The sequence below is a fragment of the Chrysemys picta genome, chromosome 1 (assembly GCF_011386835.1).
Source record: "Chrysemys picta bellii isolate R12L10 chromosome 1, ASM1138683v2, whole genome shotgun sequence".
Classification (NCBI taxonomy): domain Eukaryota; kingdom Metazoa; phylum Chordata; order Testudines; family Emydidae; genus Chrysemys; species Chrysemys picta.
The window spans coordinates 79,311,749-79,330,283 of NC_088791.1; the positions used below are offsets into that span (position 1 = coordinate 79,311,749).

Consider the following 18,535-nt stretch of genomic DNA (forward strand, 5'->3'; position numbering starts at 1 on the left):
AGCTTACCAAGAGAAAAGCATCCCCACCCCCTGGGATGGCTCACGCTCAAGGGAATTAACAGCTCTCCACAGAGAGACATGCAGAACAGATTGTAACAGAAGTAACCAGTTTATTATTTGTGTTCAGTCATTTGTGCAGTTTGGTTTAATTTTTTAAAATCTTTCTTTAATAATAAAATAGCCATGGTTAAAAATTGTGATTATTTTGCTTGGTCTTGATCATGGTGTCCTGTAAGGTATGTAAAAGAACCTCTGTGACTACATGAGGGGGAGCCACACCCCTGAACTGGCAATAAGAGAACAATTAATAAGAGCTCGCCTACAATTCCTTGTTTCTCTAAACTAAATGTTGTTAGTAATTTTTCAAATAAAATTACTTGGCATCCAACAATTTAAAACTATCCTTTTCAACCCCACACCACCTTCCTAATGAGCTGACACTCAAGTTTTGAAGGTTATTCCAGACTAGCACCACTCAAACAGGCACCACACCATCATGTATTTTTATGCACCACAAATGTTACAGAAAAACTATTTTTAAGATATTTTACAGCATCTAAAAATTGTTTGAGATTTGTGTTTGTATTTCTCTATCTGCAAAAGCAGGCTCTTTTAATTACACAATCTGTTTTTCCATTCATCATACACACATGTAACTCCCAGGAGCACTTATGTGACGCAACAAAGTGTGCATGTCTTCCAGTACACCTGGGGAGTTACATGTGTGTAGACAAAAGAACTGAGCCCTGAGCTTCTACTTGAAAATGGAAACGAATACTTTTATCTAAAAATAAATACATGAATGCATTTTAAAAAGTCATGTTGTTTTAAAAAATAAGATTAATACAAACCTTCATTAGTGACTGTGTAATTTTAAAAAGATGTACCACATGTTCAGGATTTTCATCTTTTAAGTCATTTCCTTCAACCTAAATATAGATGAGAATATGGTTTAGTTAAACATCAAGAAAATTAAATAAACACACTTAATACTACACACGTATTATACCAGTTCAGGTTAATTAAAGAATGAATAATAAAACTGTTAAAGTTCACTTAAAATACCTTGGATACAGTCACCAGCAAACTATCTGCCAGTTCTTCTTGACGAGGCAGATCATCAGCATCAATTCTCATAAGCTTCTTCCAATCTAAATTGGGTGGCATCTTGAATTTAAAATAGTTTTTCTGTAACAATAAAATAATCAAACACCAGTATTTATTACCATTTATGAACTTGTAGCTATGATTGTCAAAAGCAACCATGTGAATGGCAGAGACCGATGCTAAGAACCATCCACCAATCTCATAATGCAGTACATTGTGTTTCTCGGTGAACACACTGAGATCTTTGAATCAGATATTCCAGAAAGCAAATCTGCCTGTGGTAACAGAAAATCTCATATATAACATCCAACAATTGCACTGCGAACATCTGATTACCCAGCATCCATTTCTGTAAGACAGCAAAATTCTTGTGCTAGCTACTACCCTCTTCTTTTCGCTTACTGTGGCTGTATCTATAAAATCCAGTAGTTAACCTGAAAGCTGGCCAATCTGTTCTGAGGGTAATAAGAAGTGAAACAGTAAATCCATCTACATGGATGTCTATATCCTGTCTATATCTATGTGTCACGATGGCTTGCCATTGTATTGGACGTGGTGAGAAATGCCTGGACTATATCCATAAGGGGGGGTTGAGTTTGTGGATTACTACATTCACCTTGGCTGTTCCTGCCACGCGCTGACAATAGCCCAAAAAGAGCAATTAGGCCCTGCTAAGTTTAAACACAGAACAAGCATTTTTTATATATATATTGCCCTAAGTTAGAAGAATGGCAACAATGCAGTAAACAAAACAAAAACAAAACAAAACAAAAAAAAGCCAGAACAGTCAATATATTTAGTCCATTGCTGCGAACTAACAGAGAATTGGACAGATCACCCTCTCAGGGCTGGTCTCCACTTACCGGGGGATTGACGCATGGCGATCGATCCCCCAGGGGTCAATTTACTGGGTCTAGTGAAGACCAGCTAAATTGACCGCCAATTGCTCTCCCATTGACTCCAGTACTCCACTGAAACGAGAAGCATAAGGTAAGTCGACGGGAGAGTTTCTTCCATCAACCCAGCGCCGTGTAGACACCGCAATAAGTCGACCTAAGGTACGTCAACTCCAGTTACGTTATTCACATAGCTGGAGTTGCATAACTTAGGTCGACTTAGCCACATAGTGTAGACCTGCCCTCAGACATCCAACTTCTCCTATGTACCCCCGTCTACAAAAAGAGAGGACTTTTGATGTCTTTTTAGCCCTCATACTCCCCACACTTGAGGCTGTGGGAATCTCTCACATACTTCTGGGAACTGGCACAACTTGCTCTGCATTACTTCAGCCCAGTCTAGAGTTTCACCAGCTTAACCTCCCTTTTTATATTGCACAGCCACACAACCTCAGCTGCCACTACCTTCCTCGAAGCACTCCTAGAATTGTCTGCGATGACTACATGAAAACTTTTCTCCTCCAGCTGTGCAATTAAGTTATGAGGCAAATCATCCTTCCCTAGCCTCCAGTGACCTGCCAGCTCTCTGTACTTCAGATTTATTATCTCAGTTATATCGTTTTTACAAGTCTAAATCCTGTTTTATTGGGGAATCCTTAGACACTGAGCAAAAGTACCTAAAGAGAGGGAGAAGAGATCTATTAATTGCTGCAATATAATTCAGAAGCTCTACATTACTTGATTTCATATATTGGCCAGTATTAAAAAGTCTTTAATAGCCCATATGCATAATATGCCATAAAAAAGAAAAATGTAGGAATTGTGGGAAAATATATTCCATAACATTCTAGAGCAGTGGTGAGCAACCTGCGGCTCACATGAGGCCCATCAGGGTAATCCGCTGGCGGGCTGGGAGACAGTTTGTTTATGTTGACTATCTGCAGGCATCCCACCCACAGCTCCCAGTGGCCGTGGTTTGCCGTTCCCGGCCAATGGGAGCTGCGGGAAGCGGTGGCCACCACGTCCCTGTGGTCTGCACCACTTCCCGCAGCTTGCATTGGCCGGGAACTAAGAACCGTGGCCACTGGGAGCTGCAGGAAACCATGCCTGCAGACGGTCAAAGTAAACAAACTGTCTCACAGCCCACCAGCAGATGATCCTGACGGGCCACATGCGGCCCGTGGGCTGCAGGTTGCCCACCACTGTTCTAGAATCAGTTTCTCTGTGTTTACTAAGTGTTCTGGAAAATATAATCAATCATTTTCCAAGGATGACACTACACATGCATTATGCATGTATTTCTGATCTTCTGCTTCTCCTGGATGACAGGGAGACACAGCTGCAGTATGCCATGCAGAAGAAATTCAAGGACCTTTTGAAATGCTAGTCCTACCCAGTTAATTAGGAGAAAAGAGATTAAGAGGGGGAAAATATTCTAAGGAGAAGATGATGTGTCAGAGTAGCAGATGACCAAGGAAAACAAGAGGCTGAGACTGCAGATTAGGCAAATAGGCTATTGGCATCATGAAAACATGGGCCATGAGATGTCAACAAGTAGTACTGAAATGGAACCACAGGCCCACTTCCACAGACAGACAAATGATTGAGGGTTTTGCTGATGAAGGGACAGTAAAACCCTCAATCAAGGACACATCTAAGAATATAAGCACAGAATTATCTTCCAACAGCCCCACTCTAAAATTCTGCTGTGCAACCAGTCCTTTACTATCCTTCCACACATCTCTTGTCTTTCCTAATCCCTAATTAGCTAATGACTCAGGCATCACAAATCCTATTTACACAAACCTATAGGCTACTTTCATTTCAGGATACCAACTTTATGTCTGACCATGTAAGCAGGATCTGAATGAATTCTACCCTGACATCTAGTGATGAATTAGGGAAGAAGATTTTAGCAACCGACCTTGTTTGCATAGATTGGCCTAAGTGCGCAGCATGATGGAACTGCTTTGCACAAATGATCACTTTTGGCAGGTGTTGGATTGCAAGTCACTTTGTTATTTGGTGCAGGGCTAATAAAGTCTTGTTATCCTTGGTGTGTGGGAGCAGAACTGTGCTTGGCATGCCCTGATTGATGGTTTTACCCTCAGCTGAACTGCGCTCACTAAGCGAGGGGAGGACCAAGGACAACAACTGATAATGGGATATGATGGAAGGAGAAAGGAGGAATATGTTAAAGGAACTTTTGGTTGTTTGACTTAAGGACCTGAGGCAAAAGACACTGCCCAACATACTCTGTGGTGGGTATTTTGCTCATGATCTTATGCTTATGAATCCTGCTGTGACGTTGCACGCCCTGTTTTATGGAAATATGATCATGAGTGTAAATATGATGTAACTGGAATATGCTTTATGCAAAAGATCTCTTGTAAGGTATCATAACAAAGGTTATAACCTACTGAATATATTCCTCCTATTTGTATGCATGTATCATTCTTGTATCTGAAGCTAAAAATATGAAGTATAACTCTGAGGTCCTATCATAATTAAGTGTGGGCCATTAATGGTGGTTTAGAATCTTGATGGCTCCCATTGACCCAGTCAATTGGTTGTAAATGGTTCATTTACGTGCAAACCTTCCTGTGTATGTGTGGGCCAACACAGGAAGAATAGAGACTAGGGGTCTTACAGTGACGTGACCAGGTCACATGATGCTGGAATCCATCTTAATCCTTGTACTTTTCCATTGACGAGGCGGGGTGGGGACAAGCACAGATAACAGATTCCAGCCTTGTGCCAAAGCTATAAAAGGGGGTGGAGCAGGAAAAAGGGGGTGGCCAGTCATGAGCAAACCCCTGCTTACCCCCAATGTCTGCTGGATCTAACAAAGACTATACCAGGGGAAACAAATAAAGTAAAACAAATTTATTTGGGGCTTGGATCCCATTGGGAACTGGGTGTCTGGGTACTAGAGACAGGTAACCTGCTGAGCTGTTTTCACTTAAAGCCTGTAGCTTTGGAGCGTGGTCCAGACCCTGAGTCTGTGTCTCGCTCAACAAGACAGGGTTCTGGAGTCCCAAGATGGACCATTTATTTACTCATATGTCTTTTATATAGGCATCAATCTTGCAATTGGTCCAAGTGGAAAGACCTCTGTGTTTGTATGAATCTATTAATCCAATTATAGGATTGGGACTTTAAATTGTAAATTCTTAGGAGCACTGATTGGGTCTTATATGTCCTGTAAATCCAAAGGACACTTTTGGGTGCAGTAAACCAAATAATGCTATACAGTATCAGTTTATTGATGATGGCACAGTCCAAAAAAAAAAAAAAAATCTCTATAACACTTGCTCGCTCCACCTGCTAGAACATGCTGTGCTGGTTGTATTTGTAGTTGATCTCTTTATGGCAATGGATGAAGCTCATGGGTCTATGCCGATATTCTTAAATCTATTTTCTGCTCCACTGCAAAATTCTCATCATGGCACAGCGGTGGCCCTGGCCGTCTGACAGCTATGATAGCGGGGCGTATGCCCTGGTAGGTCTAACCATGCTACAAAGGTGTCAGACTATTCAATCCAGGGAGGGGGACTGCTCTCTCAGAAAGAGTGCATCTCCTTCTCCTTAGAGGCTGAAGGCTAGCTAAACTTGAGGAGGTATGCATGCCTGCCTGCCTAGCCAGTGGGATGGCTTGAAGTTAACAACAACACGAGTAAATGGGTCTTAGTTCCCTGCACGTCATCAAACTATTCTAAGGTGGCAGAGTGGAAAATGAGCGACGAGGGGCTGCTAGGCCAACAAGGAAAAGGACAACCCTTGCTGTGTGTACTTACAATTGTAGGTTGCTGGCGAGGGAGGAAACATTAAACCATCTAATGGAGGAGAAGAAAAGGATAAGATGCAATATCCTTGGTGTCAGCGAAACCCAACAAAAGAAGGAGTTGGAAGTCAACTGGAAGGATGGAAGCACTGTGAGGCTCGGAAAGGAAGATGGCACTAGAAATGTTGGAGGAGTCGGATTTCTCGTCAGTAAGGATTGGTCTTTGAAAGTCATATCATGCCAGCTAATATCATCATGTATTGGTGTGTTGCATCTTCAGATGGAATCAAAAGCTACCCTAAAGGTCATCCAGGCCACAAGAGCAGAAAAGACCACCTGGTTGGCCTCCAAGAAGATGGGAAAATGACACTGTTAAACGCTTCGGACGAACGTGGAAAAGAAAGGCAAGAGTGTGAGAAGAATGGCAGACGTGTTGTGATCGGCACAGCTGAAGACTGATCGATCCAGGTGATCTGCTGCTTTGGATACTAATGATCATGAGGTGTTGTTGACCAACTTGCCTGTGGACCTATGCAGCAGCAGATGGGGCTGATTTTTAGATGGCTCGGGGTTCTCAAATCGCTCCTCTTCCCTAAGGGTCATCGCATACAGGCTCCATTTAGTTACCCCTTTTCTTCAGTGTACAGTATATATAGGATCATTGAGAGGGTATGTGAGGAGATATGGCTTGTGATGCCATCAGTATGCTGATGACACACAACTCTGACTTCTTTTCATCTCAGCCAGCCAGAGTAGTAAAGTGCATTACCTTGTAGTTCGAAATGGGAGCATGGCTGAGATGTAGTTCAATCCAATGACTTGAATATAACACATTATAGTTAATATAGTCCAATACTTTAAGTGAAGTGTAGAGAATGGATAAGCAAGTTCCATCAATGGCATCATCTGTGACCTAGGAACCTCTGGGTGCCAACTGGCAGAAGGCACAGGGAGTGTAGACACTTTCACAGGGATCCGCTGGGTTAGATATATGCATTATAGTTCACCAAAGGGTGGCATATGAGCTTTCTACCAAGAGCCAGTATCACACTAGTCATCATAATCATTGCCAAATGTATGTCAGGATAATATTTCAGAAATTATCCATCTATACTGTGAATTATGTTCTTAAGGTAGGCAGATCACCAGAAGGGGACACTCCACAGACAGATTCTTTGCAGGCAGGGATAACAGATGCTTACCTCACTGTTCGGTCATTGTATACCAGTGGTTCTCAACCTATGTACCATTGTGGGCTGCATATACAGCTGTCTATGTGTTATGTGGGCCGCATCCACAAAATATGTATGATGTCTGTATGGCCTTGAGGATGTCACATGGGCCGCAGATGTGTGCTGATTGGGCCACAAGCGGCCCACAGGCTGAGAACCATTGTTGTATACTGTCCACTTTATAATGGCAGTGGTCTATTTGCATAGTAACTGTGATACCAGTGGAAAGATTCTGTAAATTTACTCTTGTAGATTTCACAAAGAAATAAACAGCAGGAAGGGATCCCGTTTACAAGTAAAGACAGTGGATTGTGGGGGCATAGCCAAGAGTGGAGAGGTATACTTGGATACCTAGCATACCTTCACACCTAGCAGACAGTGTGTCATCTCTCATGAAAAAGGGATCACATCCTGCCTGGCTGGAAAGTGCTGGTGAACAATATTTTATTAGGCATGAGAGTATCTTGTTAACTAAGACTAAACACTAGAACGCATGTTATGCATGTTATTTCATATGTAACCCTTTGTTTCCGATACTTCAACTTGCTATCCCTGGAATCTCTATACTTAGATAAATCAACTTTTGTTTTCACCCTAAACATAACTAAGTGATAAGCATTAAGAGGAGTGGTAACCAGTAAGTTAAGATGTACCGATTTGGAAGCAGTGAATCTGTGAATAATGCAAGTGCCCCATGGACCAGGGGCTGGACACTCTAGGAGATGCTCAGCGGGCTCGAAGGAGCTGGCAGAGTCAAGGCATCCTCAGGCTAAGGACAGGTAGCAGTGAGCCTGGGTACACAGGGAGCATCACACCATCACAGTTAGAGACCCGATGGCTTCACATCCTTTCTATTTGCCAGGAACGTTTTTAAAGGCTTGACACGCACCCTGTGGCTCCCTCCCTCACAAGCCACCAGACCATGGCTATGGATCTTCCCCATCAGCGTGTGCCAGCGCACGGCAGTCTCCGCTCGCACACAGCCTCCACCAGCAAGAGCCGTGCTCTTGTCCACGCGGACCGAGGCCCTCCCACGGTGCGTGGCCGCGCTCTGCAGGGAGGCAGCTGCGCTCTCCCACCCGACCACAGCCAGGCTCCGGCTCCTCAGCCGCGCAGGGCGCTGCCAGCGGGAGGCTGCGGCGCGGCTCCCTCGCAAGTGCCCGGATAACGCGCCCCGAGCCCGGGACCCGTGGAGGCGGGACGTGGGGAGCAGACGGGGGACGCCGCTACCACCCCAACTGCGCTCCAGGCCCACCGGTGGCCTCCCTGCGCCCGGCAGCTCACCTCCCCCGCGTCCCGCCCCATCCCCCCACCGCCGCGCGCTCCTGCCCTCACCCCTCTCCGTGGAAGCTACTGCAGGCAACGGCTGCTGCTAGGCGACGCCATCAAACATTGCTCCGCGGCCGCGCTCAGCCAGAGCAGGGAGGGACCCGGATACACGTAGACGCCGATCGAATCAAAACTCCCGCGGGACTACAAGCCCCAGCGTGCACAGCGGAGCCGGCGGAGACTACCACTCCCGGCATGCAACGCGCCACAAAGGGCGAGGACGGCTCTCAATGGCACATAATTACATGCGTCTGACGAAGTGGGCATTCACCCACGAAAGCTTATGCTCCAATACATCTGTTAGTCTTAAAGGTGCCACAGGACACTCTGTTGCTAATGGCACATAAGACCGCGTTGTGCAAGGGGGAATCCGCCAACCCTAAATCCAAGACTACATTTCCCAGCATGCCATGCGGCATCGCCGAGACTACAGGTCCCAATACCTTAGGCTACCTCAAGCCAGCCCGCACGCTGGGACTTGTAGTCTGAAGGGATAACTCCCGGCATCCTTCGGGCGGGCGGTGGCTCTGCGCTTGCGTAGCGCAGAAGGGCGCGTCCCCGCTCTCCCTAGCCCGGGCTCGGTGGCCGCGGAGCGAGTTATGGGTGTTTGCAGCAGGGAGCGCGCATTACCCCACGGCGCCAGGTAGGGGAGCGCTGCCAGGGAGGGGCGATGGGGGCGGCCGGGCTGGGACCTCCCCCAGGCGAGTGGGGTGGAGGGAATACGGCGGGGTGGTTGATGCCGCCCGCGGTCACCCGCCGGGGAGGGGCTGCTCCGCCTGTGCCGCGACGCGCTCACCCCGCCCCGATTCCCTTTCCCGGCTCCTGCGCGCCCCTTGCCGCCCCTGTTCTGAGTCTTGCCTCAGCGTCGGCTGCGAGGTCCCTATACCGCCACGAGTACGGGTCCTTCCAGGCCTGCCTCAGCCGTACACCCCTTCCCGCCCGCAGAGCAGGGGTCTGCCCCGGCTCCGGACCCCTAAGGACCTCTCTCCGCAGTTCTGCACCCCGGGAGAGGCTGCATTGCAGTGCTACTGTCCACATACAGCTGGCATGCTGTGACTGGGGGCTCCTTGGGGCAGGGAGCAGTTTCTTGAGTTGTGCAGTGCCTGGCCCAGCGGGTATCCCCTACCTCAATACAAATAAGCTATGGAAAATATTAGGATATTCAGAACAACAAAAAACCCAGTAGCATATAGCCCTCAAAGCTGAGCTTGGTTTTTCTCATTATTGTTCCTGCCTTGCAAGTGGATCTGTAGCTGTTAGTTTTTCCATATTCTTCTATGTATGTACTGTTGAATTTTGATGCGCAACCATGCCTGGCACATTTTAGATTATTTGACTCTCCCTATGTGCATACATGCCTCATCCTGATTGTAACCCCTCTCATCCTTGAGGGAGTGTTCAAATTCTAATATAGTTTCCTCAGAGGTCACTTTCACTTTTTTCTAGGCATGGAGTTGCAGGTAACCAATCCCAATGTAAACAAAAGCAATGCTTAGGCCATGTCTACAGTACAGCAGCTATGGCAGCACAGCTACAGCACTGCATTGGCCTGGGACGGCGAACCGCGGCCAGTAGGAGCCGCGATCGGCCAAACCTGCGGACGCGGCTGGTAAACAAGCCGGCCTGGACCGCCAGGGGCTTTCCCCGCACAAGCAGCAGCCCGACTTTGAGAAGCACTGCAGTAGAGTAGGCGTTTCGTATATCAACGGGAAGGATTTGTGCATCAGTGGAGTTAATCCACGTTTCAGGGAGGTGGTACTTAGGTTGTCTACTTAGGTTGACCTTAGAAAAAATGTAGAAAAATTCTTAATGACATTGCAAAGGGTGCACAATTTTTCACAAACCTGAGGGATATAGCTATGTAGATCTAATTTTTAGGTGTATACTAGGTCTTATTTAGCGGGGTGGGGACAGGAGGGAATATACAGAAATCCAGAGAAGAGTGTAACAAACTTCACTGTGACTTAACCAAGCTAAGTGAGTTGGCATCATGATGGCAAATGACATTGTATGTAGGTAAATGCAAAGTAATGCATACTGGAAAAAAAATATTAAACTGTTCGTATGCCCAAGAGCAGTGGTCCCCAACGTGGTGCCTGCGGGCGCCATGGCATTTATGTGCGCCACCTAGTACACAGCAGGGGAGAGAAGCTGCGGCCCTGCGCCTGCCGGGGACAGAGAACTCCGGGGCTGCAGGCTGTGGGCGCCAGTGTTCTCGGGCCCAGGCAGGCATGGTGCCGAGGCTTAAGCCGGAGAGGAGCCGCGGCCCCGTGCCTGCCGGGGACAAAGAACTCCAGAGCTGCAGGCTGTGGGCATCGGTGTTCTCGGTCCAAGGCAGGCGCGGTGCCAAGGCTTAAGCCGGAGAGAAGCCGCGGTCCCGCGCCTGCTGGGGACAGAGAACTCCGGGGTGAGGGGCTCCCGGAGTGTGTGAGGAGCCGGGGAGGGAGGAAAGCGGGGCCCGGGATGCAGGGAGGGAGGGAGGAGGAGGGGTCCTCCTGCCGCCACTACTGCTGCTCTGAATCTCCCCAGGGCGGCACGGCATTTCCCTGCCCGAGTGGGCTGGGCAGGGCGCCACTGGGCTGGGCAGGGGGCGCAGATCCCGGCTCGCGCGCTGATGGGACGAGTGGCTGGGCAGCTCGAGCCTCCAGGGAGCTGCCCCCTCCTCCTCCCGCACCCAGCCTGCTGCGCACCTCCCTCTCCTCAGCCCTGTGCTGCTTGCCCCGGGCCCCCACAGTGCCAGGGGTGGAGAGAGGCAGAGCCCGGCTCCGAACAGGGCAGCGGGGGATACTGCCCCGCCGTGGGAACCCCGCGGCTCGGGCACCTGGGGGTCAGTGTCCGTCCTCTCAGCTCTGCCTGCACGGGGCTGGGGAAGCAGCTGTCAGCGCCTGCCCCTCTCAGCCCTTGCACCCCCCATCCCGCTCACAGCCTCTTCACTTGTACCTCCCCCCATCACTCCTTCACCAAACCCCTTCCCCTTGTACTCTCCCTTCACCCGCACCTCTCCCCTTGTACCCTCCCCCAGCCCTCTCCTCCCACATCTCCTCTTCCGGTGCACCTCTTCTCCCGCAACCCTCCTGATACCCCCTCTCCTCCTCCACCTTCCTCCACGAGTACATCACACCCCACTCCTCTGCCAGTGTAGAGCCCCCAAGCACCCCCACACCCGCTCCTCTGCCTGAACCCTCTTTACTACATCCCCATCCCTTTCTAGGTACAAGGTTTGAGGGTTAGTCCCTATGCCTTCCATGTGCATTTGGGTGCGGGTGGGGGAGGGCAGCCAAAAATTTTTTTGCTTGGGTGGCAAAAACCTAGAACCGGCCTTGCCCCGGCAGGTGCGGGGCCCGCCTAGTGCCCAGCAGGGGAGAGAAGCTGGGTCCCCTCGCCTGCTGGGGACAGAGTACTCCGGGGCTGCGGGCGCCAGTGTTCTCTGTCCTCGCGGCTTCTCTCTTCTCTCTGGATTCATATATTATGTAATATTAAATATGATGTTTTTTGTATTATTTAATGTACAAATACAAAATAAGCCTTGAAAAATTGTTGGCGCCCGCCACACTCTTCTGAAAACATGAATGTGCTACTGGCCACAAAAAGATTGGGGACTACTGCCCTAAAGCAGTGGTTCTCAAACTAGGGCCGCTACTTGTTCAGGGAAAGCCCCTGGTGGGCCGGCCGATTTGTTTACCTGCCGCATCTGCAGGTTCAGCCGATCCAAACCAATGGGGGCTGCAGGAAGCGGTGCTGGCCGCCCTTCCTGCAGCCCCCATTGGCCTGGAGCGGCGAACCGCGGCCAGTGGGAGCTGCGATCGGCCGAACCTGCGGACGCGGCAGGTAAACAAATTGGCCCGGCCCACCAGGGGCTATCCCTGAACAAGCGTCGGCCCTAGTTTGAGAACCACTGCCCTAGAGGGTTCTGAGTCAACTATCTACTCCTGTGGGAATTCTGTGCCAAAAAATTAAAAATTCTGCAACTGAAATTAAAAATTCTCCACGCCAGCCGAACTATAAACCAGACTTTCTATGAAGATTAGAAATGCTGGTTTATAGAGCTTTCTGGTTGGTACGGGGCCGGATAACATAGATTTTATTATATAAGGAACAGAATGGAGAATCTTACAGCAAATATCCCATAAATCTAGATGTTGCCTCATCTAGTAAACTGCAGTACTGGTCCCCCAGTTTCAAAAAGAATATTGCAGATTGAGGGAGGGTTTGGAGAAAGGCAAATAAACTATCAGAAGGATGGAAAAACTTTTATGAGAGATTGAAAAGACTAGGGGTGATTACCTGAGAAAGGAGCTAAACAAGAAGGAATAGGATAAAGTATACAAAATAATGAATGGTACAGAGAAGGTGGACTGGAAGCTTCTGTTCTACATGTCTCATCATACAATGAAAAGTGGGACAGTCAGTGAAATTAAAAACACCAAATTTAAAACCAGTAAACACAACATATAATTAAACTTTTGGAACTTGTAGCCACAGGCTGTTGTTGAAACCAAAGGCTTAGAAGAGCTCTGTTTCTTTTGGAAAGAATTAAAGTTAGTAACTGTTTGTTATTAATGTTTTCAGTTGAGAGCTTCTGAAAGAAATCAACGAAATTGGAATATATCTGAACCCTCAGAAATATTGAGTAGATGTAAATTATATGTAATATTTTTCAGGAGTTAGAACTCTAGCACAAAAACTTGCTACAGGTTACTTAACAGTCCTAGTATCTGAGGAATTTTAATGGAGACCTATTCTTGTCAGGTTCCCACGCAGTTTTGAAAAACACTAAGTGACTCAAATTGCTATTCACCTATGTAAAAGTGTGTGTGGTGCTGGACCATGAACTGTTCTTAATGCATTTCTTCTGTGCTGGAATTACTTTACCATCTTTACACAGAACTTGAAAAGGTTTATTAGAGCAGTAAAGTATTCTGGGAATAATATAAAAGATACTATACAAGACTTATACACTGTATACAAGACTTACACAATGTAAATGTATTTCCCTTCTACCATTTGCATATGGAATAACCAAAGGTTTAAAATAGTAAATGTGTGAAAAAAGTAGTAAATGCTACACAACCAGCAAAAGAGGAATATTCAGTCCACTCCCAGTTGTATAAAATTGGTTCTCAATTAATTAAAAGTCTGTCTGATCAATATAAGCCCAATTCTTTTTTTTCCTGCAAGATTCCATAGTAGGAATGATGTTGCAGAGAGCTTGCTTACCACAGGATTGCTAATTATGAAATCATGAATAGGTGTACCATACTTTGAATTACAATAGCATTTCTGTCTAAACAGGAATTTTCTAACTTCTCCACACAGGTAGTCAGATCATCTTGAAAACTGACATGCAAATTAAGGCTAGAGTTTATGGTTTAAATTTAGGGCTGTTTGGTCTAGGGGTTCCTGGTTACTCGCAAAAGTCCTACTCCTTATTCCCCTTATGGCCTTTTTTTCTAAATTCAATTTTCTTAACCATTTTTGTTGGGGGGAGGGGCATATCTGTGGGCAACACCCAAAGGAAATTTTATCACTGGCTTTCCCCTATTGATATTTGGTGTTCACTACAAAGGATAATTTGTGAAACCTTATAAATAAAAATGTTGTTCAACTTTATTTCTGTTTCTAGGGTAGTATGCCAGAACATAGTTGTTCTAGCATAAAATGCCAGCACGGTACATGGAGGGCATTGAGAACCCTTGCACACAAAATACCCACTAGTTTAGGGTGAAAGCCAGGAGACCGTGAATTAAAGTCTTCTCTTTAACTGGCAATATTTATTTGCCTCTCATGATTCTTATTATTGGTTAATACCCCATATTTTCTGCTTAGGATAGACATCTATCATATCCCCACCTGTCTTACCAGTAGGATAACTGAGATTGTGTCAGCTTTCTGTGGATAGTACAGGTAATAGACCTAGGTCCTTAAAGTACAAGACTCAAGTCTTCATTCAGCCACCCTGGCTTTTGAAATGACGGTATCAAATGTCAGTGCTTACCTAGTCTGCCAGTAACAACTGCCCTAACGACTAGATCAGCGATTCTCAAATTGTGGGTCATGACCCCATTTTAATGGGGTCACCAGGGCTGGCTGCTTTGGCCTTCCAGCCTGGGGCATTGGGGCTTTGGCTCTTTCTCACCTACTCCCGCCCTGGGTGATGGGGCTTGGGCGGGCTCAGGCTTTGGTCCCGCCCCTCCTGGGGTCCTGTGGTAATGTTTCTTGTCAGAAGGCGGTCACAGTGCAATGAAGTTTGAGAACTCCTGCACTAGACTACAATTCCTTTGCCGAACTAGGAATAGAATTCGGGGATCCTGATTCCCAACATTCTAATGATGTCTTGCAAAAAGTTTTGCAATGTATTTGGAAGATGTGTTAGCTCCAGGGGCAGAAGACTGTGGTGTGGATTTGAAGGTCCCTAATGCTGAATTCAGAGTAGCAGCCGTGTTAGTCTGTATCCGCAAAAAGAAGAACAGGAGTACTTGTGGCACTTTAGAGACTAACAAATTTATTAGATCATAAGCTTTCGTGGACTACAGCCCACTTCTTCGGATGCATATAGAATGGAATAAATATTGAGGAGATATATATCCACGCATACAGAGAGCATAAACAGGTGGGAGTTGTCTTACCAACTCTGAGAGGCCAATTAAGTAAGAGAAAAAAAACTTTTGAAGTGATAATCAAGATAGCCCAGTACAGACAGTTTGATAAGAAGTGTGAGAATACTTACAAGGGGAGATATATTCAATGTTTGTAATGGCTCAGCCATTCCCAGTCCTTATTCAATCCTGAGTTGATTGTGTCTAGTTTGCATATCAATTCCAGCTCAGCAGTCTCTCGTTGGAGTCTGTTTTTGAAATTTTTCTGTTGTAAGATAGCCACCCGCAGGTCTGTCATTGAATGGCCAGACAGGTTAAAGTGTTCTCCCACTGGTTTTTGAGTATTATGATTCCTGATGTCAGATTTGTGTCCATTAATTCTTTTGCGTAGAGACTGTCCGGTTTGGCCAATGTACATGACAGAGGGACATTGCTGGCACATGATGGCATATATCACATTGGTAGATGTGCAAGTGAATGAGCCCCTGATGGTATGGCTGATGTGATTAGGTCCTATGATGATGTCACTTGAATAAATATGTGGACAGAGTTGGCATCGGGCTTTGTTACAAGGATAGGTTCCTCGGTCAGTGGTTTTGTTCAGTGATGCGTGGTTGCTGGTGAGTATTTGCTTTAGGTTGGGGGGTTATCTGTAAGCGAGGACAGGTCTGTCTCCCAAGATCTGTGGGAGTAAAGGATCATCTTTCAGGATAGGTTGTAGATCTCTGATGATGCGCTGGAGAGGTTTTAGTTGGGGGCTGAAGGTGACAGCTAGTGGTGTTCAGAACATAGAGCTTATGCTCTAATAAATTTGTTAGTCTCTAAGGTGCCACAAGTACTCCTGTTCCTAATGCTGAAGTGAGTCAGTATAATTCAACGTATTGGAATTTCTGTCTTGCCCATTTAAAGTTGCAGCCAGTTTTCAGTTTATAAATCTTCACATGCTTTCCTTAATTCACCAAAAAAGTCAAATGGTTTTGGCCTCACAAAGGTAGGCTTTGGCCTGACAAAGGTTTCACAAGGTAACTTCTCACAGAGCCAGAAACATAATCCATGTTCTTCAGATAGCAGAACCTACTCATCCACTAAGGGTACGTTGACACGTACCGCCTTCTCTTACATAGCAAAAAACGAGCATGCAAAGTCACTCCCAGCTGAATACATGAATACTATGCTCAGCCATTTATGAATAGGTACAGGGCGACATATCCCTTGGTCCCAACCTCCTATCCCTTGGTTCCAGCCTTGACCCCCAGAAATGTGCATCTTGTACTGTTCAGTAGCCCACTGGATGGTACAAGCTCATATTTAGTCCATCATTCCGACAATGGGTAATCAATATGCACCTGCACTGTTGACCTGAATAGAGATGACTTTTTTGTTTTTGTTTACACTGTCATCTACTAACAAATGGTTGCTTCAGCAATTAATAGTTTTCTAAAACCTGTAGTCAGTCCTTTGTTGTCTCCGAGGAGCTAGTCTGTGGGTGTTCCTCAGAATTACAATATCTCTCAGCAACAACATATAATAAAATCCCATGGCTTTACACACACTTACATTTTAACAGAACAATGATTTTCAGCAGATTGAGTTTTCAAATGATGCCTCACAAGGCATACATTGTACAAAATATATCATAATCATATAAACGTTGTATATATGAGGTACTGGGTTTTACATGGGATACACGATGTCACATCTTGGTGTAACATTTTAAAATTGCAAATAATTGGGATCTTTCTTTAAGCAATACCATTTGTTAGCTCTCTCTAGCAGTGGCTGTTTCACTATTGTCGAGGATGACCCTTGAGTCGAACTCAGCAATGTCTAATGTTGACTGAAAAGAGGTGATATCCCAGCCAAAGAGTGAACCCATTCTGATGATAGAGATATCCGAACCCCCAGTCTGCTTAGCTTGTTCACTTCATGTAGTTGCATGGTGTTTTTTTTCTTAATTTTAAATAATAGTGAATTCACTTAAAAAAAACTTAAGATTATTGCACAAAACAGAGCCTTTTTGTAATAAAAAATATGCCTTCTGGAATGTGGGGTGTCAAACTCCAAACTTATGTTAGAAAACTATACGATGCTCAGTTAAGGTTTTCCTAAGTACTACTGAAAAGTATTACTACAAGAAAAAAAAAAGGGGGGGGAGGGATTGATTTGTTCAGTAGTTAGAATTGCACTGTGTGTGAAATAGCTTTACTCCCATTAGGATGACAGTAGGAAGTAGGACATAGCAGTACTTTGTGCATTCCTTAAAAAAATGTCATTTCCTTCTTGTCCAACACAACTCCAGATCACTCTTATTCATGCACTCCTACCGACCTCACTGTGCTCTGTAGAGCAGTGCTTCTCAAAGCCGGTCTGCTGCTTGTGCAGGGAAAGCACCTGGCGGTCCGGGCCGGTTTGTTTACTTGCCGCGTCCGCAGGTTCGGCCAATCGCGGGTCCCACTGGCTGCAGTTCACCATCCCAGGCCAATGGGGGCTGTGGGAAGGGCGACCAGCCCACGACGTTTCCCGCAGCCCCCATTGGCCTGGGACGGCGAACTGCGGCCATTGGGAGCCGCGATCAGCCAAACCTGCGGATCCAGCAGGTAAACAAACTGGCCCAGACCGCAAGGGGCTTTCCCTGAACAAGCGGCGGACCGGCTTTGAGAAGCACTGCTTTAGAGCACTGTTGATTTAAGGAATTACTCGCAGCTGATTTGGCAGAGGTCACCATAAACAGACAAGCTTAAGTATGGGTAAGATGCTATGGCCTTCCTGAGAGACTCCTGTAGGGAGTAGTGGGCTGGCAGAGTTAATGTTGTATGTGAACCAACTCCTTAGCTGTGCATTTCCTGTTTTTTTTTTTTTTTTTTAAATTCAGAGACTTATTCTCTTTTTTAATTACAAAGGTATTTTTAAATTTGAGGAGAGGATCCCTGAAATAGTTGAATTGCTCTTTTACTCTACACTTGGAGTACTGAAAAAGTCTTCTGTGCTATTTGTAAAGAAAACCCCTTCCAACTCTCACTTTCTTGATTTCAGTTTCTTCTGACTGATACTTCTCATAGCTACCTGGGCTAATAGCACATCTTATACCTCCTGATCTCTTTAAATGCATACCCCCTTAGGCCCTGGGCCCCCAGCCATCACCATTATTTATTTAGGAAAAAAGCTTTTAAGAGAACACAAATATTAAAACAATAAAACAGACTATGCACATGTCTAGTTTACCAGGTGTCTAACCATCTGTGACGCTTGCTTGGAGTGCTCAGGATTGTGAGTCACCTTGTTATGCTCCACCCCCCTTTTTGTCCTCTCCTTTGCCTCCAGAGAGAGAGTTGCTTGTGCTTAACTAAGTGTTAGCTCCTTGACACCACCAATCTGTTAGCCACCCAAATAATCTCCTTAGGGTTCTGCCAACCCTTACTTTACCTTGCGGATGACCAATAGATATACCCCCTGAGTCCTTTTGAAGTGTTCCCCTGTAGCGTCCAGCTGCAATATAACATCACAGTACTAAGATATATTTATAGTGAAAACAATCGTAAGTTTATTTTCAATGACTAAGGTTTAAGAGATAGTGAACAAAGATAATCATGG

The 18,535-nt window shown here is 46.0% G+C and overlaps 2 protein-coding genes across 9 annotated transcripts in view; one reads left to right on the top strand and one right to left on the bottom strand.

Moving 5' to 3' along the window:
• Positions 1-8,485, bottom strand: part of CEP290 (centrosomal protein 290) — a 111,819-nt gene extending 103,334 nt beyond the window's left edge. For 3 of the 4 annotated variants that reach the window (XM_005279116.4, XM_065560126.1, XM_065560112.1), the window contains exons 1-3: positions 8,355-8,485; positions 1,066-1,188; positions 852-929 (exon numbers count right to left, since the gene is read on the bottom strand). In XM_005279116.4, coding sequence (XP_005279173.2) covers positions 852-929; positions 1,066-1,167 — 180 coding nt within the window. In that variant the 5' untranslated portion in view covers positions 1,168-1,188; positions 8,355-8,485. Of the gene's footprint in view, positions 1-851; positions 930-1,065; positions 1,189-7,672; positions 7,798-8,354 lie in introns of those variants that run through there. The other variant, XM_065560120.1, reaches the window with a different exon arrangement.
• A 367-nt stretch (positions 8,486-8,852) lies between these two features.
• The window catches only part of TMTC3 (transmembrane O-mannosyltransferase targeting cadherins 3), a 52,566-nt gene continuing 42,883 nt past the window's right edge, over positions 8,853-18,535 (top strand). For 2 of the 5 annotated variants that reach the window (XM_005279123.5, XM_065560150.1), the window contains exon 1: positions 8,853-8,991. The gene's annotated coding sequence lies outside the window, so the exon portion shown is untranslated. The remainder of the gene's footprint in view (positions 8,992-18,535) is intronic. The other 3 variants (XM_065560145.1, XM_065560153.1, XM_024106888.3) reach the window with 2 other exon arrangements.